This window comes from Mustela nivalis (genome assembly GCF_964662115.1).
Source record: "Mustela nivalis genome assembly, chromosome: 13".
Classification (NCBI taxonomy): Eukaryota; Metazoa; Chordata; class Mammalia; order Carnivora; family Mustelidae; genus Mustela; species Mustela nivalis.
This window is the reverse complement of record NC_139032.1, coordinates 22,988,787-23,015,170: the sequence shown is the minus strand read 5'-3', so window position 1 is coordinate 23,015,170 and position 26,384 is coordinate 22,988,787. Positions and strand designations below refer to the sequence as shown.

Below are 26,384 nucleotides of genomic sequence, written 5' to 3'. Positions count from 1 at the left end.
ATCACATATTTCTGCTAAAATATCTGGCAGATATTTTTCATAATACCATTTCTGAAACTCTATAATATCAAGACCAGAAAAAGTTTTATAAATTATTGTGTTTCTTTCTTATTTTTGAAATTTTCAGAATGTCCTGAAATCTGGTGACCTGTACTTGTGAACATTTTGTTGTGCTGTTAGTCGAGAAGCAAGGACTCTAGGTGACAGTATCTTAATAGCCACCTCTGACAGGCAGGTTCCTATTAAGGAGAGAGTTTTTATGTTTTGTATCTTGCTGGTGATCAGTAACTGACAAAAGGCAAGAAGTTAATGATCCTGTTATGCATTGAAATTGCATGGGACAGTCCAAGAGTATTTTTGTTTTGTTTTGCTTACTGCTCCAGTAAATACAGCTCACTATTGCAACTAGTGTTTGTATTCAGCTCTGATGAGAAGGATGATGGCCGCTTCCTGCATCTTATATCAAATGAAGTGACTTAATCCTGCAGCTTTATTAATAATATTTCACTTGATCAGTTCTTTTATATCATAATTGGCCTCTGCACAGACGGAGAAGTTTATTTATAAGCATAAACCTGGGGAAGTTTATAGCTCACGGACACACCTTGAAGCCATGCTTAACTAAGCCTCTAGGTTAATATATACCTCACATTTTTCAGGGTTTCGTAGTTCTGCGAATTAATTTTGGATCCCATTTCTTCTTCCACGGCTCAGATGCTTTAACACAATTGGGAAGCAAAACAACGTTCTGGCAAATCGTGTAGTCTTTAGCTTCAGATGCGGGGGTGGAATCCCATCTCTGCCACTAAGTCACTCTGGGACCTTGGGCCTTTTGTTGTTTGCTGTGGTTGCCTAGAAATGTCTAGTAACAAATACAAGACTGGTGGTTTAAACAGCTGAAATTTATTTTCATACGGTTCTGGAGGCTAGAAGTCTCAGATCAAGGTGCCTGTGGGGTTTGTTCTTGATGAGGCCTGTCTCCTTGGCTTTTTGATGGCCACCTTCCTGTGTCTTCACAGAGTCTTCTCTCTGTTCCCTTAGGGTATCAGCCACTGAACTTGAATCAGGAGCACTGCTAGCCCCACTGACTCACTCCTTTGTCCTCCAGCAGCTGAGCTGCCCAGTTTTTCTTTTGAAACGACTCTGGAATATGTGTCTTTTAATAAAAGTTTATAATGACAGCTAGGATTGTCACATATAAATACATGTGAATTTATATGAAGTAATTTTTAACTGACTATAAAATAATAGATACATTCACTCTTATGATCATAAAGGCTGAATTATGTCTTATCAGAGATTAGTGGAACATGTTATTCATCTGTTTAATGGTTACCTTTTTTTTCCTGTACCTCTTATTACCTTTCTTTTTTCAAGTTTTATTTCTATTTCTACTTATTGATTATTCATTCATTCATTCATTCATTCATTCAAGTGGGGTCCATGTCCAGTGTGGGGCTTGAACTTATGATCTTGAGATCAAGAGTCACACGCTGTACCAGCTGAGCCAATCAGATGCCCCTATTTACCTTTCTGTTAAAAAAAATACCTGCAAGGGGCGCCTGGATGCCTCAGTCGTTAAGCATCTGCCTTTGGCTCAGGTGGTGATTCCAGGGTCCTGGGATCAGGCACTGATTTGGGCTCTCTGCTCAGCAGGAAGCCTGCTTCTCTCCCTCCCACCCCCCTGCTCCTTTCCCCCCTCTCGCTGTGTCTCTGTCTGTCAAATAAATAAACAAAATCTTCAAAAAAAAATATCTGCAGTAATAACAAAAATTGCCCCTTCCTGTCAATCCCTCTCTATGCATTTCTCTTCCCTCACCAGTCTATGTCTTTTAACACTAAATCATGACCGGGAAACCTAAATATGTACAGTTTTTATTTATCAGTCATACCTCAATACATCTAGGAAATAATAAACTTGCTGTTCCATTTTAAAAGTACAGAGAGGGCACCTGGGTGGCTCAGTGGGTTAAAGCCTCTGCCTTCAGCTCAGGTCATGATCTCAGGGTCCTGGGATCAAGCCCTGCATCGGGCTCTTTGCTCAGCGGGGAGCCTGCTTCCACCTCTCTCTGCCTGCCTCTCTGCGTGCTTGTGATCTCTCTCTCTCTCTTATCAGATGAATAAATAAATTCTTTAAAAAAAAATGTAGTACGGAGGTTAGTGCCATAGCATCACTGTCTGCCTGCTCTTCTTTCCTTTCTGGTCCTTCTGTTATTGTTGCTTTGTTTGGTTCTTATGTGTCTCATTCCTGAAAGTGTTCTGAAAATTTGCCTTTTTATTTTTTATTTTGTTTAATTTGGCTTTTCTTTCTTTTTTCTTTTTTTTTTTTTTTTGCAGAAAAGAGCAAGTTAGTACCTTGTATCTAAACATCAACCTTGTGGAGCCAAGACTAATTCAGTCATACGAGCATGTTATAAGGAACTTTATCCGTGAGATCAAACTGCAGAGCACAGAAATGGAAAACCTGGCCATTGCAGTGAAGAGGTATTGAAGTTCTTCCTGTCTTTATTCCTCCTCCTCCTCCTCCTCCTCCTCCTCCTCCTCTTCTTCTTCTTCTTTTTTGTTAAAGATTTCTTCACTTGTTTGACAGAGAGAGCCAGTGAGAGAGGGAACACAAGGAGGAGTGGGAGAAGGAGAAGCAGACTTCTCACTGAGCAGGGAGCCTGACATGGGGCTCGACCCCAGGACCTTGGGATCCTGACCTGAGCTGAAGACAGACGCTTAATTCACTGAGTCACCCAGGCACCCCTCTTCTTTTTCTTCTTCTTTTTTTAAAGATTTTATTTATTGATTTGACAAATAGAGGTCACAAGTAGGCATAGAGCCAAGCAGAGAGCCTGATGTAGGGCTCAATCTCAGGACCCTGGGATCATGACCTGAGCTGAAAGCAGAGGCTTTAACCCACTGAACCACTCAGGCACCTCATGTTAGGTTCTGTTGTCTACTTTTTATCAATGTCATGTCATTGACCCTCTAAATCCTGTGGCGCCTCTTGTCATCTAGTTGAATAGGCAAGACTCATGAATGAGAAACTTAGATAATCGGACATACATCAGAGAGAGAGAATAAAAAATACATTTTTTAGGGTTTAATCTGCAGCCTTGACCATTGTAGAGTGTGACAGATGTCTCCATACTAGCCAGTTGCTCAGGAAAACTATGCCACAACTCTCCTCAATGACATGTTCCCATTTCTAACTTTTTGGCAAATCAGTGTGCTCTTCATCTGTAGAGAGGTGATTTGGGGATTAGTAAAGGAAACAGAATTTTTCTACAATGTAAAGACTATTTTTATTTTAGAACTTTAGGAAGCTGATTAGAAATAATTGTTGAGATTCCTTTTATCCCCTTCTAACTGTAGCATATAACATTGTGTGTTTTCTATAAAGCGTTGCAGAATTCTATCCAAAGATCTGTTTACTGTACGTTTCTTTTTTTTTGGTCCAAGATTGTCACTCAGTCGTGGGAGCAGAAAAGATTTTCAGAATTTATCGAGAACTTCCCAGTGATTTGATGTCTTTAGCTGTTCTTCGCCACAATCTAGATTAACACTATTTTGTCTAATTTATACCATTTACTAAATATCTAGTTTTAATGTTATTTTACACGCAAATGGTCAAAGTGCCAATCATGTTTTATGATGTGGAAGAACAGGGAATATTCCTTAAAATAGTGTGTTTCTCCTCATCTGTAACATAGGGGTTGAAATAGACGAGGTTGAAGTTGTCTCTGCATGTTGCAGTGAAAAGGTGTGCACCCTCTTGAATTTCAGAGCCCAGGACAAGGCAGCCATGCAGCTGAGTGAGTTGGAAGAGGAAATGGATCAGAGGATTCAGGCAGCAGAACACAAGACGCGTAAAGATGTGAGTCTGTGGGATTGGCCCTTTCTTCCCACGATTCCTGATGGATCGCCTTTTACAGACCGGGCACCGGGCAGGGTTTTCCATGAGGGCTATTTTTGGTAATGGTTTTGGGGGGAGAGCGAGGGAGGAGAGAGATAATAAATAATCAAATAAAGTAGATAATTTCTATGAGTAATTTGCTATGAGTAAAGAGCAAGTGTGGTCAGCAACGATGGGGAGAAGCGGTCGGCGGGTCAGGGGCCTCTCTGTGGAGGTGCTGTGAGAGTGGAGGCCCGAGGAAGAAGGCAGCGCCCCCCTGGGGTAGAGAAGGGTGTTTCAGCTCTTGTGCCACAGTCTCCCCGACCATGCCCACTGCCAACTTTAAATCTAGATTGCAGGGAAGTTAAAATTCTGTCTGTGAATTTCAGTGTTTTATAATAAAATGTACTTTTATTCAGCACTGACTGAACTCTACGGTTGAAACTTGCTTACCTTTAATGATTTCCATAGAAGCAATGTTTGTCTTTTTTCCTTATAAACTACAACTAGGTGATGCATGTTTACTGGAGATGGAAAATAGACTTACCTGTAAGGCTAATGTTGGGTTGAACATTCTCTATTCATTTGCCCTGTTAACTCCAAGAGGCAGCAGGATGGAGTGTGAAGGGCCTGAGTATTGGCATCTGATTGGCATTAATGTGCTTCCTGGCTCTGCCTTTGACCAGGCAGGTGGCCCTGGGAAAATAACCGGACCTCTGACCTCGGTGGGGCCATTTTTAGAATGGGGTAATGCACCAGCCTGCTTCACGGAGGCCCAGCCTGATGGTGGACGTGAGTGCCTAGCACCGGGCCTGAGATGTGCTGACTGCATCCTGGCTGTGGCCGGCCTACTTTTTCCCGTGGCTCTTCGTACTTTGTGTCCTTCCAGATCCTTTGCTTGGTCTGCTGTACCCCATATATGACTTCGGGTCTCTTCGTTGTCTTATCTCTTACTGGCAAGTTGAGTAACTGTTGGGATGTCATGTTCAACAGAGTCAGTGGCTCAGAGTCCGTGGGCCAGCTTTAGGGCAGTGGAGATCCCATTCTTCTGTTAGCACTCCATTTGTTGTAGTCTAGAAACAGGAAAATCATATATTTTTTTTCTGCCTTTTTTCCCTCTCCGTGCATTTTATCTGTGTGTTCATTCCTTCATCGAACACTTACAAGTGCATGAGTTCTCCTGCCATCCGTCTCACTGCTTCTTAACCAGCAGACTTGTGGTTGGTGTTGGAGCTTACCAGGGCTCCCACATCCTGTAACCTCATGTTTGGCTCAGCTCGGCTCCCTGTGGTTCTGCACCGCACAGCTCTGGTCCGCCGTGATCATCGCTCTTCCTTCTCTCCATCTGCTTTCTTTGCCCCTCCTTTCCATTTTCCCAAACTCAGCCAAGCTTAGAGAAAGTCTCCCCGTCTCCTTGATGTTCCCTCGCAGTCCTCTGGTCATATCCACCTCTTCCTGACCTTGACTCCTTTTGCCCCTACAGTGTTAGTCCATTGCTCCAGGTAAGTATTTTAGACTGTAATGGCTTTCTCGAAGTAGAATTGACACACGAGGAGCTGCATATTTACAGTACAGAACACGATAACACTGGGTGTGCCCATAGTTCAGGAACCCACCACCAACAGTCAAGATAATGGGTGTATCCGTCCACCATCTAAGTTTCTTCAGGCCCCTTTGTCATGCTTCCCTTCCTCCTCCCTCTGCCCTCCTTGCCAGGCAACCACTGTGTATCCTCTTCCATGAAATGTCTGTTAAAATCTTTTGTTCACTTTGAAAATTAGGTGGTTTTCTTATTATGCAGGGTTTATTATTTTTTTAATACAGTTTTCTTTTAGACTGATTTATTTATTAGAGAAAGAGAGCACAGTCTACGGCCATACCACCCTGAACACGCCCGATCTCGTCTGATCTCGGAAGCTAAGCAGGGTCGGGCCTGGTTAGTACTTGGATGGGAGAAAGAGAGCACAAGCAAGAGGGGCAGAGAGAGAGAGAATCTCAAGCCGACTCTGCACAGAGCCCAACCCCAGGACCTTGAGATCTGATCTGACCCAAAACCAAGAGTCAGACACATAGCTGACTGCACCATCCAAGCATCCCTGTTACCGAGTTTTGAGAGCACTTTATATATTCTGATTTAAAAATTTTCTCCCACACGGTGACTTGTCATTTCATTCTCCTAACAGTGTATTTTGAAGAGTAGAAATTTTTCATTTTGATGAAGTCCGATTTGTCAATTTTTCTTTATGGCGTCTAAGAAATCTTTGCCTAACACAAGGTCACAAAGATTATTCTGCTGTTTTCTTCTGTAGGTTTTGTTTGTTTTAGATTTTACATTTAAGATCTATTTTCAAGATATGGGTCAAAGTTCATATTTTTTTGCAGGTGAATATCCAGTTGTTTCAGCACCATTTCTTGGAGACTGTTTGTTCTCCATTGAATTGCCTTTGTACTTTGTCCAACGTTGGTTTACTGCTTTTGTGTGGCTTTATTTCTGGGCTCTCTGGTGTGCTCCATTGATTGCTTTATGCCAGTATTACATTGTTTTGGTGACTATTGCTTTATAATAAGTCTTGAAATCAAGTAATATTAGTTTTTCAACTTTGTTCTTTTTCAAAGTTGTCTTGGCTATTTTATATCCCTTAATTTCCACAGCATTAGCTTGTCAGTTTCTTAAAAACAACAAAAAAAAACAAAACCCAAACCTTCTGGGGGTTGATTTGATTTCATTGCATTTATAGATCAGTATGGGGAGAATTGGCATCTCAACAATAATGAGTAATTTGATCCATAAACTGGATGTATTCTCCATTTATTTAGGTCTTCTTTAAATTTTCTTCACAACATACTGTACAACATACAGATCTTATAAGTCTTTCCTCAGATTCATTCCTAAGTATTTGATATTTTAATGCTATTCTAAACAATGTTGTTAAAAATTTCAATTTCTGGTTTCCCATTGTGATTATCTAGAAATACACTTGATTTTTACATACAGATCTTATACCCTATCATATTTGTTTATATTGCTCACACTCAGTATCCTTTTGGGTCGATTCCATCATATTTTCTAGGTAAATGGTATGTAATCTATGAAAAAAGACAGCTTTATGTCTCTCTTTCTTACATAAATGATCACTTCATTTTTCTCTCCTTATTGCACTGGTTAGAACAAGGAAAGTGAGAGCAGACATCCTTATCTACGTTCTCTCTCTTAACAAGAAGTATGATCTTAGTGGCATATTGTTCATAGATGCCCTTTATTGAATTTTGAGCATGTTCCTGGTTGGCTAAGAGGAGTTGTTCTAATTAGGAATGGAATGTTGGATTTAATCAAATGCTTTTTCTATCGCTATTGAAATGATCATGGGTTTTCTCTTTTTTTGACCATCAATGTGGTAATTACATTGATTTTCAAATATTAAAACACACTTGCAGTCTGGGGATAAACCCCACTTAGTTATGATGTATTTTCATTTTTATGTCTTTGTTATTTCATTTTGTTAAATTTTGTTTATTATTTTTGCATCCATATTCATTAAAGATATTAGCTTGTGGGTTTCTCTTAATGTGTTTGATTTTTGTCTCAGGCCAGTGCTGGTCTCACAGAATGAGTTGGGAAGGCTTCCCTCCCTTTCAGTTTCCTGGAAGTTTGTGATGAGTTGGTCTGAAGCACCACCATTTCTACCTAAGTTACTATAACGACCCCCCATCCAATCTCCTGGCGTCTGCCTGTGACAGACAGGTTGGGAATGGAAAGAGCTACATAGTGGTGATGTAGCTCTGAACCAAATATTTTTACACCGTAAATGTTGTTATGTTTAGTGTGATGGTGCTGGTTTTAGTGAGAAGACTTGCCAAGATGCCAGAAAGCCTGTCCGAGGTAGATGCTCATTGGAAGGCTTCATGTCTTCGTCCGCCTGTGAGGTGGCAACACTTGCTTCCTCACCTGTAAAGCTGAATAAACTCAAGAGACTCACTTAAAACAAGGTTACCATGGGTGAAGATGTTGTTCTTCTCCAGACATTTCCTCCTAAGCATAGAAGATTTAATTTACATGGATTATTTAATTTATATAGATTATTTAATTTACTTGGATAATTTAATATACTCCTCGCATTAATCCAGTAAGGAAATGGAGGCTTCAAGTAAGTTGTCTCAGCTAGACAGCCAGTAAGTGGGATGTAAGACTGTGTAACCCCAGCAGGTGTTCAGACATGGGGTCATGTCTCCCCTGCAGAGAGGCCTTACCTTACCTTCCAACTCACTTCCTGTCACATCTCATTGTTAGCTTCCTCTTCTATTGTTTCCTGAGATCATCTTTGCTTCCTGTCTTCTCCCACCAGGATGCCTGTTGGTCTTCATTGCTCCTGCTCTGTCCCTCGGTGCTCAGGACTGTTGGCATATAGGAGGCTATCAGTGCATATCTGAACACTCAATTTCACTGGTTATTAACATAAAAATAGTTTAGAACATTGTCCCATTCTTTGTGAAGAGGAAAGGGAAATTTGAAGATGTCTGGGCTCCTGGGAGCTGCAGCCTTGACCTCCTGGTGTGCCTCTTGGCATCCTCTGATCCAGGCAGGATACATCTGAGAAGAGCCAGCCCAGGCAGAAGCACTTAACGTAGAAATTTGCAGGTGATGTGATTTGAATTCAAGTAAGGTGTGAGCTCTTGGAAGAAGGATACACCCACTGGACCTTCCTGGGCCCTGATGACATGATGGGGTGCAGGCAAGCACTTGGGCCCTTGGCTCTTGCTGTATCTTTTAATTAACAACAGCAGTAATTAATTAAACTAGTTAATAGATGCTCCCTGGCCTCTGTCATAACATGAGTGATAGTCTTAGGGGCGTCTCTCCAGGTGATATGTGCATGTCGACTTTCACTTCCACAGGTTTCAGTTCCAGAAGAGCTGTACCTCGAGAGTCATTTGGTTTACTTCCGCCATCCCTTCTTGCCCTTCCTGTGTGGGAGACTTGGAATCAGCCTTAGTTTGACACAATACATTTCTCGCTCAATTGGGATTTGAAAAACCTATTTAAATCAGTAAAATCTTTTTTCCTTTTTTTTAAAGGAAAAACGTAAGGCTGAGGAAGCCCTCAGTGACCTCAGACGTCAGTATGAAACAGAAGTAGGAGATCTACAGGTGACAATAAAGAAACTTAAAAAGGTAGGTTTGTGGCAGTGAGGCTTCTAGGAATAGCCTCAGTATATCTAAGTGTTTAAGTTTTTAGCAACTGAAAACATTGGGAATCATATTAAAGCAGCAGTTGGAATCAGATTTCAGAGTCAAACTGGGCTTCCTGAAAGATGGTTTTTTAAAGGTCCCTGATTTTCTGTTTCAAGGGCAGCCTTTCTTCTGCACAGGTCTAATAAATATTTCTGACCCCTTGGACAGTTGTCCATCAAACCCCAGTTTTCCTTCCTCGGGTACCCTCAGGACCCACATGTTCAGTGGACTCTGCTCAGGATAGGAGGGTTCCTGTCTTTACTGGTCACATATTCTCATATCCTTGCCCCCAGCTAACTGCAATGGCCAGTATTCGGTGAATATTTATTAAATAAAGTAAATATTCTTGTTCTGTGCAGAAAGTTCCACATGTAGGGCACCCCCAATCAGCAGGAGGTAGGAGAGAACTTGCTGAAATGTGAGCAAAGGTGGGATTGGGTTTGGCCTTTGCTGTGTTTGGTCTCTAATGAGTAAGGTATTCTTCACCCTGTGATGTGCTGGTAGCTACTTAACAACAGGCTCTAGAGAGGGGAGGGGGTCAGGCACAAATCTGCAATATTTGCTGATTTCCATGGTGTTAAGACTTCCATCAAGCTTACAATTTTAAGCTGCCAAGTTGACATCACTAAGAGCAGAGTTTGGGAAGAGGTACGTCCCACTGGCTCTCTGCTGCCGGCCCAGGCTGTCTGCAGCTTGGTACTGGATCCACCGCTTGGGTGTGGGTTGTCTAGGTAGCGAGTGGAAATACCTTGGCCTAAAGTGAAAACGAATACTTGAAAAAAAATCATTCCTAAAAGTAGGACTGTGGCACTTTGCTTCTCTGGTTGTTCATGTGATCACATTTAATGCTCTTTCCAGTGTTTATAGTTAATGAGATTAAGTGACGATTAGCTGTGTTTTATAGTCTATTGCAGTTCAAACCTCTGGGATTATTAAAAATTATCGCCAGTGGCCTTCTTGGGAAATTATGATCAATGTCAACCTTTTCTCTAGTTGACAGAGGCCATTAGACAGACATGAGATGCTTGAATTGCACAATTTGAACAGACCAATGTCTTGTTGATGCCAGAGTCACAGATCTCCTCACCTGGTCCTTAGTTATTTTCCTGTCTTCTGACATCTTCAGGCTAAAAGCAAGTTACGCAGAAAAGACACACAATTTCTTGCCACGATGAGGCATATGATGAGGACCACATAGGCCCTGAACAGTAAGAGTCAGAAGTGATGGGACCAGAGTCCTCATCGTGGCTCTGCCACTTTCTGCCAGTTACACCTGGGACAATTGCCTTCGTTATCTTATCATTTCGTTCCTCATTTGTAAAATGGGATTAATAATTGACTGTCCTGCATCAACATAATAGCTGAGACGTTACTGACTTTATAGTTTAATAAGCTCTTTTTCACAGTTTTCAAATTTAATTCTCAAGCTTTCTCTGAGGAGAGGTGAATATGCTGCTTTCACCGCTGAGGACACGGAGTGCTCGAGTCACAGAGCCAGTAAGCCGTGGAGTGGTCTTGCTGCGCAGTTTGCGCTTTCTCACTTGTACCAGACTTCCCGCCTGCTGGGGAGGCTTTTTTATAAGATGGGGATTTACGTGAGGGAACGTTAAAGGCTTAAACTACGGAAAAGATTACAAATTGATTATGACTGCCATTACCCTCGGCCATGGATTCTGAGGAGCTTAGTTTTGTTTTTGTATTTGTTTTTGTTTTTTTAGGATTTTTATTTACTTACTTGACAGAGATCACAAGTAGGAGAGAGGCAGGCAGAGAGAGAGGAAGGGAAGCAGGCTCCCCGCTGAGCAGAGAGCCCTATGTGGGGCTCGATCCCAGAACCCTGGGATCATGACCTGAGCTAAAGGCAGAGGCTTTAACCCACTGAGCAACCCAGGTGCCCCAGGAACCTAGCCTCCCCACCCCCATTTTTCTTCTCTGAAATTGGCATGCATCTGAAAAAAATCAAGGGCTCTTCTCAGAGCTGGCCAGGGGGCAGAGTCGTGGTCTCGTGTGAAAACTTTTAATAGAAGCATCTGGTAAGATGAAGAAAGTCCAGCATCAGATTACTTAAGCTTTGACTTAGTGTGATGAAATTTAGCATTCATTTTGGCCACTGCATAACTACTCAGTTAATGGAAACCCACGGATCCCCACTGTTTCCAGGGACTGTCGGCTCTTTGTAGGAGAGGCATTTTAGTTGTCCATGTTAGAGATGCTCCTGAGCTGGTTTAATCTGGTGATACTGACAAGTCACCCAGAAAGCAAGCTCAGGTATATATCCATAGAGTCTGGGTGCATATGTCACTAGCTTACTATCACACTTACATGTTACTGATTTCAGTTATTGTAATAAGCACTTACTGGAATCACTGTGAAAAAAAGAAGTGAATCTGACGCTAACACTGCTGTTAAAAGTCTTGGACTCTGGTAGGAGAGGTAAGGCATTCGTAAATAATTATAATACAGGGTAGAAAGTGTTAAGTACAGATAAATTTCTAGGAGAATATAAAGGTCCAGACTCATATGCAAAGTAACTGAAAAGGTGAAGTTAGGTCGCTTAGGAGTTGAATGGCTTCCCACAGTTGTTTCAAAGGAAATTCATTAAGCCAAAAGAAAAACAAACAAACAAAGAAACAAAAAAACCCTTTTTAAATGCTTAAATTATTGAAGCCAAGCTTTCAAATCCTCATGGATTATATGTAGCTTAATGATTTACAAAGTTGTATCATGTTGAAAATTGAAGACTTTTAGAATTCCTATAGCTATATATTCAAGGATACTAATAAACTTAACTGAATCTATCCAAAGTCAGTTTGTACATGAACAGCTTTTATTTGTTCTTTCAGCTAGAAGAACAATCAAAACAACTAAGTCAAAAAGAAGATGTGGCTGCCTTAAAAAAGCAAATTTATGATTTATCAATGGTAAGAATCACCTTTCATTCCCAGAAATACATTTCCTCTTCTATGACTAGATCGGTTTTCCAGGGATTGAGAGAAATTAATACTGCAGTGAAAGAAAGCCTTTGATGTACCTTTGAACAAACATGTTACTCAGGCTATTATCCTCAATGATCCCCCACTTGTGGTGAATGTTTTTATTTATTTCTTATTCACAGCAAGGGTGGCATGGCCCTTGCACTTCACATAGTTAACCCTGCATTCCTGCAACTTCAGCTCTGCTCTGTGGGGTGAGGGGATAATTGCCCTTTTCTTCCTCCAGAGTTCCTCTTTCTGTCCCTTTCCCACCTTCCTGACCCTGCCTTTGGTCTTTCTGTTGCCAAATTGACAGCCTTTGTGTCTGTTTTATCATCATCATTAAGTTGTCTTTATTTTGTTTTTAGGTGGACTCTCGAAAAGTTAAAAGCCACTAGCAAACATTTCCTTTGTTAGGACTCTAAATATTCTCATTGCCTAGCCCAGAAGTGAGCCAGCTTGCTGCCAGTGCATTTCTTTGTCTCCATTCATTATCCCCATACCACTCAGAAGAGAAGGCTCCTAGCTTCATGGTCAAGTTGGAATGTGCCATCGGTTCCAAATTTTGCCACATCTTAGTTAGCTCTGTATTTGGATCATGACTTTCTTGTAGAGTTGCTAATTTTTCTTGCATTTCCTGGTTGAGTTTTTGGTTTCTTGTAAAAAGAAACTCTGGCATCTTCAGGATTTCATTCACTGATGCCTTCCAACTTCTTATTTATTCTTCCTGAGGCATGGAATTTGTTTTTTCTCCTGGGAAATGTTAATTTTGGAGTCTCCAAAATTTCAGTTCTTATTGGACTGATTGTTTTTTAAACTCACTACCCATACATCGTCCTGGAATTTCTGAACATTTTAGGTAGCTGGTGTAGGATGCCTGTGCAGCTAGGTAAATACATCTGTTGACCTTGGGACCTCCCCTGAGAGGGTGTCTTCCTAGGAGTGTGTGTGTGAAGCTGGCTGTGGGAATGGGGGACCGCTTATGACCAGAATTAGTGGGATATGGATAAGAGGACTTAGGACACTGTATCGGGGTCATTCAGTTCTTTTTCTTTTTAAAGATTTTATTTATTTGTTTGAAAGAGAGAGAGAACAAGTGGGGGCAGAAGGAGAGGCAGAGAATCTGAAACAGACTCCAGCTGAGCACCGAACGTGAGGCAGGACTCTATCTCATGACCCTGAAATCAGGACTTTAGCCTAAACCAAGAGTTGGATGCTTAACTGACTGTGCCATGCAGGCACCCACTTCAGTGCTTTTCAAAAAGACAAGCCCTGTCTTACTGCCTTGGGAATTGACTCCGACTATCTGCTATTCTTTGCTACTGTAAGAGAGGATGGCCTGGGGGCTGCGGGCTGTGTGCCTTAATACACAAATTTAATCTGTTTTTAAGCTCCATTTCCACCTGTGGGGGAGCAGGTGCTGCCTAGCTAATTGCCTCCTCCTTTGCTCTGTAGCACAACCTTCCCCAAGCCTCTTCCAGACCTACTGTGCTCCTGCTCTCTTCTCTTCTGTCAGCACATTTCCATCCAGTTTCCATCTTCCAGGAATGTATTTAATTCACTTGACTGTTGGGGGCCCCTCTTGCATTCTTGTAACCTGTATTGGTTTATTTCATGCTATTTGGTATTTCATGGGAATGGGGTCTTCAAAGGGAAAGAAGAATGTTCAGTCCATCATTTTGTACTGGAAGCCTCCAGTGTTTTTTTTTTTTTCTTTTTTAAGAAAAACATAGACTTTTTTTAAACCACACTATTTTTAGGTACAAAATCACAAATGTTAGGTGATAAGATTTTTTGTAAAGATTAGCCAGTCTACCCGGTGATAAATACTGTTAATTCCTCAGCGTATTTGTCAGTAGATTCATAGCTCTCATTGAGTAAAACAGATGTTTATGTGTTTGATCTGAGTTAATTTGCCAGTAACATGTTAAAGTGCATCACGGTCATGTCTTTACTGGAGTTTTTTGGCACCAAATGTCAAACATTAAACAAAAGAACAATTTCAAAGATTTAGCTTTTTGAGACTTTACTTTTTATGATATTTTCAAATCACCTTGAATTGGTAACTAGTTCTTAGAACACCCAAGATTTGAAGGACTGTGGAGGTGTGGGGGTGGGGTATGAGGTCCCATTACCCTTAACTCTCCCAGGTGGAAGATGCCCCAAATCTAATGCTTGTGCTGTTCCTTTCCTTCAGGAAAATCAGAAAGTTAAGAAAGATCTTTTAGAAGCACAGACAAACATAGCCTTCCTCCAGAGTGAATTAGATGCTTTGAAAAGTGATTATGCCGATCAGACTCTGAATTCAGAAAGGTATGAAACTTGGCATTTTATTCTTTAGTTTGAGTGGGTCGTTTGTGTAGATGGCCATCCATGTGAATGAAGTCAGCTACATAATCATAAAAGGTTATTTATTGACCTTGCTGGTATGTTCTTTGCTTTCCAAAGATTTCACTTTCAGTGTCCTATTGCCTGCTGATTTTTGCATTTAAACATTTTTTTAACAAAAATATTAATTAGTGTATTTATTGACTGCTTTGGAGAGTGCAGGGCTTAATAGATGTTTGAATTATTGGGAACAGAAGAGTATACCTAAAATGTCGGCAGTCAGTGCTAATTGAAGTGCACACACACAGAGGTACATACACATATGTGTATGTATGTATGCATATACATACATATATGTGTGTATATATATATATATGAAATTTCCTATGTATCCGTATATATCCATATACCCATATATGTCCATATATATATGGATACTTATGTGGGTATTTGCATTCACAGATTTGCATACAAATGCCTATATGGAAATATATACATCCAAAATACATACATGTGTGTGCTTGTGTCTATATAAACTTGTACATTTGGGGAAAATGTCATGCTTTTTGTTTTATTTGCTTGCAAACTTTAATCACAATTAAGGTCCTGTAATGGTCAGCAGTGAAACATTTAAGTACTTATTGTATACAGGTTCCTGACTTATAGAAGGAGTAATGAGTGTGGAATATATGAGAAAAAGAAAAGCAAAGATGTGGTCTCTGCTGTATGAGAAGTTCAGGTTCTTTGAGAAAGCCACAAAGCTGAAGGGTTTTGGAGCTTCGTAGGAGCTGAGCAGTGTCAGAAACAATCCCAGCAATGTTGCTGATTGGTTCCATTGAAATGTGATGGTAGATAAAGTGTCCTTTTTATTCAGAAGAGGTGAAGAGATTTATTAGAGAGGAGACCCTTGAGGTCAGCTTGGGAGGAGCTGGCCTGTGCTGATCGGGGTGGGGAGGTCAGGGGTAATGTCAGTGAGGTTACGCAGGCGGCCCTGCCATCTGGCAGGCACTGTGCATAGGACCTTCCTAGCATTGTCTTGCAATCCATAGAATGTCCTATGAGATACAGACTTTTAGTCTCTCCATTTCAGAGACTCTTAAGAGTCTCAGAGTTGCTCTAAGTGAGCAGTAAGCAAGGCAGAGGCACGAACAGAGGGACAGGTAAGACTGGCTTGGGGCACAGTGCTCACACATCTGGATAGGAAAAGGTATTTCAAATGGAAGAGTAAAAGTTAAACAAAATCTAAAAATTTAAAAGCCAGTTTAAGGCTATGATGCAAGGGCCCAGCATTTTTGGCTAAGGAGCTTAAATTCCTATCGTCAATTGGGAACCTTTTATTTTATTTTATTTTATTTTTTTAAAGATCTTATTTATTTATTTATTTGATAGAGAGAGACAGTGAGAGAGAGAACACAAGCAGGGGGAGTGGAAGAGGGAGAAGCAGGCTTCCCCAGCAGAACCGGGAACCTGAGGGTGGGGCTCGATTCTAGGATCCTGGGATCATGACCTGAGCCTAAGGCAGACGCTTAATGACTGAGCCACCTAGGCACCCCAGGAACCTTCTCGCTTTATCACCAAGAGAGTGAGTGGACAGGTTATTGTGGATGACAGTTCAGGGCCTGAGAGTCTTTGAAAGCTAGTGATGGGGTTTGTCTGCTTAGAAATGAGGCTGGGGCCAAATAGGGGCTGGTGGTGAGTGACTGAAGTTCTCAAGGGGCCTTAGCAAGAGGAGGCCAGAGCTTTGTAATAAAGCAACAGGAATCACTGAGCATGGTTTTATGACAGATGGAGAGAGCCTGGTCCTATGGACTTGTCTTTGGTTTACGGTGAGGAGGGGAGAGCCAGGCAGGGAAAGGAGAAGGAAACACAAGGAGGGAGAAAAACAGCTGGACTGGGAATATGTTAAAGCAGAGAAAGAGCAGGGGAGGGTCAAAGTAGAGAGAGCAGGCTGGGTTGAAGGGGCTGGTAATGAGTGCCAAGGGGGAGAGGGGGATTAGCAGAAGGTGAAGGGTCATGGTCCTGTGAGGAATGGAGCTGGCTTTGGTTGGGAGAACAAGACCTCGCCCAGGAAGCAGAGGGGGGATATGCAGGCGTGTGGGGCTGCTGACCACATGGAGGGACTGAACGATAGAAAACCATGGCCAAGGACACAGATCTTTGAGAAAGGTGAAGGGGGTTCTGGAGGATAGGTGTAAGGCAGGACTGCATACCTAATTCTGGTTCAAACATAAAATATGGTTTTACAGGGATCTGGAAATAATCCGAGAGTACACAGAAGATCGAAATAGTCTTGAGAGGCAAATTGAAATACTCCAGTAAGTTCTCATATAAAACGCTCATTACATTTACATTTTCCTAATGTTTTGTGAATGAGACATGTGCCCTATGTCACACGAGTGGTCATATTCTCAAGACTGGGTTTGCAGGTCCAGGTGGGTTTCGTTTCGCTGTGGTGCATTCAGCACTTGGCCTTCCCCTGCTTTTAATCCTAAATAAACTATTCAAATCCAGGGACTAGAGTGTAATTCTCTCTAAGTCCTCGCCAGTCAGGTGAGATGTTGTTCCACCTCCAGAAAGACTCAGGGCTCAGACCTCAGCAGCTGTCTCTGCAGCTAAGCACACTGGGAGGGTGTCAGGAATCTCCTGTTTGCTCACGTCAGAGCACCGGACACCTATGATCATTCTTGCCCAACATATTGTTCTTGGTGAGGTGGCTATTTTTTTTAGTTGGTTTTGTTTTTTTTTAACCCTACTGGAAATATTACACCTGCTTATCAACTTCACACCCAAGTTACCGTAATTCCAGCCTCTGAGGGCCTTCCCCACAAGAACCCCCCTCCTCTACCCTAGCGCTCTCTTCTACCCATGTAAGTTCTGGTTTGTTTCCCCACATGAAGGAGGATCAGACTTGGCAAGTTTGTTTTCCCCATTTTGATGATTGTGAGGTCTCACCTGTGGCAGATGCAGAGTTGATATGTTACAGTGATCCTGCTCATTCATTTACTCATTCGTCCAGCAGACTTTATTCAACACCTTTTACAGGTCAGGAATGCCAGGAACTGAGCATAGAGTGGCAAGTGAAAAGAAAAGAAAAAAGTCTCTCTGTCTCTTTATGGGGCTCATCTAGGGGAAGAAGGTGGAAAATGATGGCTTATTATAGAAATAAACATTAAAATGCCAAAGAAGTGGGATGGGGGAAGGGGTATGCCTCCTGGGGGCATATAGTGCAGAGCTTCCTCCTAACCAGGAAGGCCCAGGAGTGTTCTGGCGGATGCAGCAACCAAGCTGAGATCTGAAGATGGATCAGCCTTCAGTAGAGACAGATTGGCCACTCTCAGGCGGAGGCTCTGTTATTGTCCTCGGTTTTTAGCAGAGGTTGCCGCCGCTCTGACAGGTCAGATGACTCCCATCAATGATGTGGAAGGTACATGCCTGCACGGGATTTGAACCCAGAGTCAACATCAGAACATTTCATCGGTACCTGACAGGGCCCGGTGGGCATCATCAGGCTGCGGGGAAGACATGGGAGTAGCCGGGAGAAAGAAGTGTGACATAACACATTACATCTACGCCTGGCTGGGACACATGCACAGGGACAGAGAGCAGCACATGGGGCCACCCGGGTCCAGGCATTTAGAAAACAGAGAACTTCAAGAAACCTATTTATACTGTGAAGCTACCTGAGGGAATAGCGGGTTCCAAAAACATAGCTAATTCCTGAAATGCCTTGAGACCTTTAAAAGAGAGGTAATCCATTAACTAAGTTGTAGTTCTAGTAGAGAATTATGATCTCAGTTTATGAGGTTTGAAGAGGAGTGGTAGAAATTTGCAAGAGGTGGTAAGTAACTCAGTATTCTGAACTTCTCAGCCTGTGAAGAAGGTGGCTTTTACCCCAACTTCCCTTATCTGTTTGTTTGTTTATTTGCTGTGTAGAACAGCTAACCGGAAGTTACATGACAGTAATGACGGCCTTAGGAGTGCCCTTGAAAACAGTTACAGCAAGTTCAACAGATCTTTGGTAAGTAGTAGAATTTTATAATACATTCTATCCTTTCTTATAGTAGTGTTTTGATGAAGATCACATGTTTTCTTAAAGGGGGAACTTACAAAAATGTGAAACTATTCCATTTAAATAGAGGAGGTAACATTTTCCCAAATTAAAGAATATGCTATCCTTCTGTGAGGTAAATGCCTAGATGTTCACCAACTGTCTGTTAGCTGTTCAAGGAAACCAGAGAAAAATGTGTAAGGTGTGACCTGGGTCCTGGAAGAGTTTATAGTGTAGTAGGGAGTTCAGATGTACACAGATAGCAATGATAGAAGAAAAAATGGGAAATCTTATCGAAGTGGGAAGAAAATACTTCCCATTTCAGAGGAGGGAGAAGGTGCTTCTGGCTGAGGTGTTTAGACACACTGAGTATTCTTTAGGTTGTGAGATGATCAGAGTGGGGGCCTTGGATTTAAAACCCCGCTACAGGGGCGCCTGGGTGGCTCAGTGGGTTAAGCTGCTGCCTTCAGCTCAGGTCATGATCTCGGGGTCTTGGGATCAAGTCCCGCATCGGGCTCTCTGCTCGGCAGGGAGCCTGCTTCCCTCTCTCTCTCTGCCTGCCTCTCCATCTACTTGTGATTTCTCTCTGTCAAATAAATAAATAAAATCTTTAAAAAAAATAAAATAAAATAAAAAAAAAATAAAACCCCGCTACAGAAACAAGCTAAGCCCGTCTTGGAATTTTGAGGAAATTTTCCTGACTGCATTTGTCAGAAATCCTCTTCTCCCACTTCTGGGGGTCAGCTTCAAGTTTAGGGTTCCTTTGCCTTAGCTTTAGGCTTTAGACTTTAGCTCAGTCACTGAGCCAAATTATGGTTTGAGAAGAGATAAACCCAAAGATGTTGCTATTGCAGAGTCCTAGACAATGCAGGCAACCAGGATGCCCTTTATGGCTCATGCAGTGGGATTTGGATCTAAGACACAATGCAAAGAGAGTACTACAGGAGCTATCTTGGTGTTTTGCTCATGTACTGTACCAAACTTTTAATTACATTAGAAGTTAATTAGTGTGTGTATATATATATATATACATATATATATATATATATATGTATATGTATATGTATATGTATTATGTGTTCATGGAATAACAAAATGTTGCTTATATATTTTATGTATTTTAGCGCATAAGTAATATATCACCAGGGAATACAATTTCTAGGAGCAGTCCCAAATTTAATGGTCATTCTCCTCATCCTCTGGGCTTTGACAGGTATGGTAACACCTACTTACTTTTCATTTGAATTCTGGATCAGAGTGAAAAGGAAAGTAAATTTCCTTAGAGGGGAATTAAAATAATAGAATCTACTTTGGGCACTAATTGCTATTTTCCGCTATCTTATTTAAAATTTCTGAAACCTATGAAGATTCAAAGTAGAAATGTCTCAGAGAGGGCAAAGTGATTTCCTTAAGACATTGTTATGACTTGATTTTATGTATGCTTCCCCTGACCTCGTTCTCTTGTTACATCCTGTTCCTGAGAAGTGAACTCTGAAAACTCTTAGAGGGAAACAAGCAGAACTATTGTGTTGGATGTTGCCATATACATAGGATAAGATATTGAGATTCTTGGCATGATCTGCAAATGTTTAATAGCTCAGCATAATATTATGTAAGCTGTGGTCGAGGAAACTTTCAAAACAAATAGAAACATAACTAGCAGACGTTTGTGAGCTGTTGTATTGAAAGAGTCAGAGAGATTTAACAGAAGTGAGAATTTAGTTCTATTTTGAATCAAATGAAGTGATATATTGGTCCTATGTAACCTGAGATCTGGCAACAAGGACTGAAAGATTACATGTGTCTACTTGTGTGTATAAATACCTATGTCCATTATTATTACCTAAGAAGTTAAATTTGGGGGATATCAAAACCTTGAAAGTAGAAGTTAAGGCATAAGCTATGGGCTTCTAGCTCTCCATTTGCAATGCAACTTTCCAATTCCTATTCATTCCCTTTGCATTTGAAAACTTTTGTTCTAAAGAATAAAAATGTATTGAGAGTTAAGATGGCAGAGCAGTAGGGGGACCCAATGCTTGCCTTGTCCCTCAAACACAGCTAGATAAATAACAGATCTTCCAAATACTCAGACAACAAAAAGAAAAGGCTCCCAAATCAAGAAGTAAGAAGTAAACTTTCACATTCACAGATGACATGATACTTTAACTAAAGAAATTACTAGAACCAGTAACGTAAATTCAACAAAGTCACGGGATATAAAATCAAAATGTACAGAAATCTGTTGCATTTCTATACACCAATAATGAAGCATCAGAAAGAGAAATCAAGGAATAGATCCATAAGATGCATATGAATAAACCTAACCAAAGAGGTAAAAGATCTGTACTCTGAACACTACAGAACATTTATAAAATATATTGAGGAAGGCACAAAGGAATGGAAAAACATTCCATGCTCCTGGATTGGAAGAACAAATATTGTTAATATGTTTATGCTACCCAAAGCAATCTACATATTCAGTACAATTCCACAGAACTCAAATAAACAGTATGAAAAGAGAAAATACCTCAAATATTCAAAAGTTTTGAAAAAGAAAAGCAAAAGGATGCCTGGGTGGCTCAGTCAGTTAACTGTCTGCCTTGGGTCAGGTCATGATCCCAGGATCCTGGGATTGAGCTCCTGGTTGGGCTTCCTGCTCAGTGGAGAGTCCACATGTCCCTCTCCCTTTGCCCCTCCCCCACCATGCTCACATGATCTTTCTCACTTTTGTGCACTCTTTCTCAAATAAATAAACAAAATCTTTAAAAAAAAAAAAAAGAAGAAGAAGAAGAAAAAGAAAAAGAAAACCAAAGCTGAAAGCATCTTAATTCTGGACTTCAAACTCTATTACAAAGTTGTCATCATCAAGACAGTATGGTACTGGCACAAAAGCAGACACATAGATCAATGGAAAAGAATAGAAAATCCAGAAACAGACCCACAACTATGTGGCCAACTAATCTTTGACAAAGCAGGAAAGAATGTCCAGTGGAAAAAAAGTCTCTTCAATCAATGGTGATGGGAAAACTGAACAGCGACATTTTGAAGAATGAAACTGGACCATTTCCTGACACCACACACAAAAATAGACTCAAAATGGATGAAAGACCTGAATGTAAGATAGGAAACCATCAAAATCCTAGAGGAGAACATAGGCAGAAACCTTTTGAACCTTGGCCATAGCAGCTTCTAACTAGACACATCTTCGGAGGCAAGAGAAACAAAAGCAAAAATGAACTATTGGAACTTCATCAAGATTAAAAGCTTCTACACAATAAAGGAAACAGTCAACACAACTAAAAGGCAGCTGACATAATGGGAGAAGATATTTGAAAATGACATATCTGATAAGGGATTAGTATCCAAAATCTATAAGGAACTTAATCAAACTCAACACCCAAAAATAAATAATCCAGTTAAGAAATGGGCAGAAGTCATGAATAGACATTTTTCCAAAGAAGACATACAAAATGGCTAACCGACACATGAGAAGTTGCTCAAGATCATTTATTATCAGGGAATTACAAATCAAAACCATGATGAGATACCACCTCACACCTGTCAGAATGGCTGAAACTAACAACACAGGAAACAAATGTTGGTGAGGATGTGAAGAAAGAGGAAACATCTTATACTGTTGGTGGGAATGCAAACTGGTGCAGCCATTGTGGAAAACCATATGGAGGCTCCTCAAAAAGTCAAAACAATTACCCTGGGACCCAGCAATTACACTACTAGGTATTTACCCAAAGGATACAAAAATACTGATTTGAAGGGGTATATGCTCCCCAATGTTTATAGCAGCATTATCAATAATAGCCAAATTATAGAAAAAGCCCAAATGTCTGTCAACTGATGAATGGAAAAAGAAGAGGTGGTATATATATATACAATGAAATATTGGCCATCAGAAGGAATGGAATCTTGTCATTTGCTGCAATGGTGATGGAACTAGAGTGTATTGTGCTAAGCAAAATAACTCAGAAAGACAAATACCATATGATTTCACTCATATGTGGAATTTAAGAAACAAAACAGAAGAACATAGAGGAAGAAAAACAATCAAAAGAGAGAGGAAAGCAAATCATAAAAGACTCAACTACAGAGAGCAAACTGAGGGTTGATGGAAAACAGTGGGGGATGAGCTTAAAGGATGATGGGTATTAAGGAGGGCACTTGCTGTAAATAGCACTGGGTATTACATGTAAGTCATGAATCACTAAATTCTACTCCTGAAACCAATTTTACCATAGATGTATGGTAGATACTAACCAGAATTTAAATAAAAACTTGAAATCAACCAAAAAATAAAGAATAATGTTCTTAACTATCCTGGCAATAGCAAAATGGTCAGGAAGGTTTATTACCAGGGCTTATTGGTGATCACTTTTAGGAAAATGCTATACAGGTATCAGATGTTTTTATTGTCACTGATTTGTGAAATAAGAAATGTTGATGGTTTGTGGACATGTAGGCAGGTTATTTGCTCTGTTATTGAGAAAAATACATTACATTTAAAAAACTGTGGGCATAGCGTGATTTTTCTGGACTGATATTTAAGACCAATTTTAAGCACATAGGAGAAAAGATACATTACTGAAAATTATTTCAGAAATTTTACCATGGTTCATTTTGGGAAAGGTTACACACCATGAATAAGGCTCTTGGTACTGGATTAAGAACTCCTCAAGAGTAGGGACAAAGTCATCACACCCCAGTGGCTCAGAGGGACAGAAGTAGAGCACTCTTGTTCTCATCCCCGTGAATAATAACCAGCGGGCCACCAGGGTCTGGACTGATGTCCTCTTTGGAAGGTCATTATTTTAATATCAGAAGTTTAATATCAAAAGTTTTTGATGCTAATATAAAAACTTAAAAGCATGTTTTAAATTTAATTTTGTTGCTTTTGTGACCTTACTGGATTTTAACTTGCATACTTGTTTTAGTTTAGCATTTTTCTAAGATTGGTAACAAAAATATAGTTTGTCCTATATTTGCACAGACTTACTTATGAAAATATTTTTTGGGCAGGTAGGAATAGTTTATTTTTTTAAAGGGTATATATATATGTTGACTTTGAGAAAATCTGATGTGCACCTTTATTTTAAATTTGGAGTCTAGATATTCAGGGAAGTGATTTCTCGATTCTTTATTTCCCTTCTTCCCTTCTTATCAAAAATCTGAATGTTTTTAGGGGCGCCTGGGTGGCTCAGTGGGTTAAGCCGCTGCCTTCGGCTCAGGTCATGATCTCAGGGTCCTGAGATCCAGCCCCGCATCAGGCTCTCTGCAAGGCAGAGAGCCTGCTTCCCCCTCTCTCTCTGCCTATCTCTCTGCCTATTTGTGATCTCTCTCTCTGTCAAATAAATAAATAAAATCTTAAAAAAAAAATCTGAATGTTTTTAAAAATAGTTCTGATTAATAATGATATGGAGCTGCAGTAGTTTGTACTATGTTATAGTGAGAATGGTTTTCTTAGGTTCCTTATAGCATGGCTAAAAGTTTTAGAAGGATAATTTCATAAATGATGAAACAACAAAAAAATGTATGTATGCACACAGACACACAGAGCTAGCTAGTTAACAGTATGGTCTGAATATGTGCCCCCAGGATAAAGACTTTGTAACTAAGTAACATATGTAGGGAGGGTTTTGTGGTTCTTACTTTTTAAGTTAATTTTAAGCATTTGCTAATGGTACTAAAATAGGGGCTTTTTTAAGATCTATTTATTTATTTTGGGGAGAGAGCACATGAGCAGGAGGGGAAGAGGGAGAGGGAGAGAGAGCTTCAAGCAGACTCAGAGCTGAGCACGGAGCCCAACATGGGAATCCATCTCACAACATTGAGATCATGACATGAGCCGAAACCAAGAGTCCGACACTTAGCCGACTGCGCTACCCAGGCACCCCGGCACCAAAATATTTTTGACTTCTCAGACTTGTGTCACTTATACTTATTTATATTGAGATCACCCTCTGTTTTCTGAACATATTCGTCTCTTTCTGTTTTTATCCCTGTGGACTATATACTCTGCCCATTTCCTCACTCTGATGAGACAGTGTTTGCCAAGTGACCCAAGATGGTGCTCCAGTGTAATGGAGACTAAACAGGCTGTGGCCCTTGTTTTTCTTCTTTTATTTTCTTTTTTTCTTTCCTCTCCTCTCCTCTCCCCTTCCCTCTCCTTCCTTCCTTCCTTCCTTCCTTCCTTCCTTCCTTCCTTCCTTCCTTCCTGTTCTTGTTGTTCCTCCTCTCCCTCCCCACCTTTCTTCTTCTTCTTCTTCTAGGACTCATGATGGGGGGGAGGTGCAGAGAGAGAGAGAATCTCAAGCAGCCTCCACCCTGGGCACAGAGCCCGATGTGGGGCTCAGTCTTAATGACCATGAGATCATGACCTGAGCCAAAATCAAGAGTCTGACACTTCACTTAACTGAGCCATTCATGTGCCCCATTATTTCAGTATAAACAGGTTTTTGGGAAAATCAAATGGAAAAGCAAAAGTAAATAGGGAAATAATGCAGTTTCTTTTGATTCTTTTGTTGGGTGTTAATTTCTCCCTCACTTATAAGATGTTAGAGAGTTTCACAAATGGAAACATCCATAGAAGCCAGGGGTTCCAGGCTTTATCCAGGAAACCTCCGTGTGAAACTTCTACAAGCATCTTACTAGATTATGTATCAATACCTAGTGGCAGAAAACTCCCTGTGTCATATTCTGGTATCATACCTTTCTAATTGCCTGTCATTTTTACCATGTTGATTAGAAATATGACTCCCGGGATGCCTGGGTGGCTCAGTGGGTTAAAGCCTCTACCTTCAGCTCAGGTCATGATCCCAGAGTCCTGGGACTGAGCCTCGTATCAGGCTCTGTGCTCAACAGGGAGCCTGCTTCCCTTCCTCTCTCTCTCTGCCTGCCTTTCTGGCTAGTTATGATCTCTCTCTCTGTCAAATAAATAAAATCTTTAAAAAAAATATGACTCCTAGAAAAGTTAATCAGTTGGCCCTTACTTTGTCTTGCGCAACCTAGGAGAATGTATTCTTCATCTTCATGTGTCAGCTTCTCTGAAGAGGGACACCAATAAGACTGAAGTTGAGCTCATGGCACAGTTTCATGTATCTGAGGGTTTTGATTCTCACGGTCATCATGGTTACGTTTCCCATCTAGGTTGTCAGCATCCCTTTAAAAAAGCTGTTATCCAGAAATGGACGAGCTATTTGGAGTATGGTCTGACCACATTAGAGTAAAAAGGTTCACATGTCCTGCATACATTTTTCTTAACTTGAGATTGCATTTATGCTCTGGACACTGCAATTCCTTTCTTATTAGGAAATACAGAATGTGACTTTTAAAAATGGCTTCATTTTTATTAAATATTAGACTTGAGTGTCTTTATCTTAATTGATTGTTGCATAGAATGAGCTGTTTGTTTCCCCTGATGCATACTCATGGACTACATTATGATTCTTGGCAAAAAGGAGAGTTGTTGGTCTTCTTGAGTCCACTGCTGTGTAGTCCTGAGCTTTGTGAACTCTCGGGTAGAGCTGTCTTCTCCTTTATCACCAGGTCATCCCGCTCCTCCTACGTGGATGAGGACTGTGACTCATTGGCCCTCTGTGACCCTATGCAGAGGGTGAATTGTGAGGTGGACAGCCTTCCCGAGAGTTGCTTTGACAGCGGCTTGTCTACCCTGAGAGACTCCAATGAATATGACTCGGAGGTGGAATACAGGCACCAGAGGGCACTTCAGAGGTCACACGGCACGCAGGAGAGCTTTGGGGGTGATGCTTCAGACGTAGATGTAAGCCCCGGAAATCACTGTCTCCTGAGCCGTACCTTCAATAGAAATCTATCACCCTGTTTGACTTGTATCTGTCATGGCAATACTACTTAAAGGTTATAAATATGAAACCTAATCAGTAGAATGTATTTTTCT

The 26,384-nt window shown here is 40.9% G+C and overlaps 1 protein-coding gene across 2 annotated transcripts in view; it reads left to right on the top strand.

The window, feature by feature from the left end:
• Nucleotides 1-26,384, top strand: part of LOC309846364 (ras and EF-hand domain-containing protein) — a 71,851-nt gene that overhangs the window by 26,585 nt on the left and 18,882 nt on the right. Inside the window, exons 2-10 of one of the 2 annotated variants that reach the window (XM_082695237.1) lie at nt 2,338-2,484; nt 3,772-3,862; nt 8,954-9,049; nt 11,953-12,030; nt 14,279-14,394; nt 16,656-16,724; nt 18,343-18,427; nt 19,582-19,670; nt 26,015-26,249. In XM_082695237.1, the coding sequence (XP_082551363.1) occupies nt 2,338-2,484; nt 3,772-3,862; nt 8,954-9,049; nt 11,953-12,030; nt 14,279-14,394; nt 16,656-16,724; nt 18,343-18,427; nt 19,582-19,670; nt 26,015-26,249 (1,006 nt within the window). The remainder of the gene's footprint in view (nt 1-2,337; nt 2,485-3,771; nt 3,863-8,953; nt 9,050-11,952; nt 12,031-14,278; nt 14,395-16,655; nt 16,725-18,342; nt 18,428-19,581; nt 19,671-26,014; nt 26,250-26,384) is intronic. The other variant, XM_082695236.1, reaches the window with a different exon arrangement.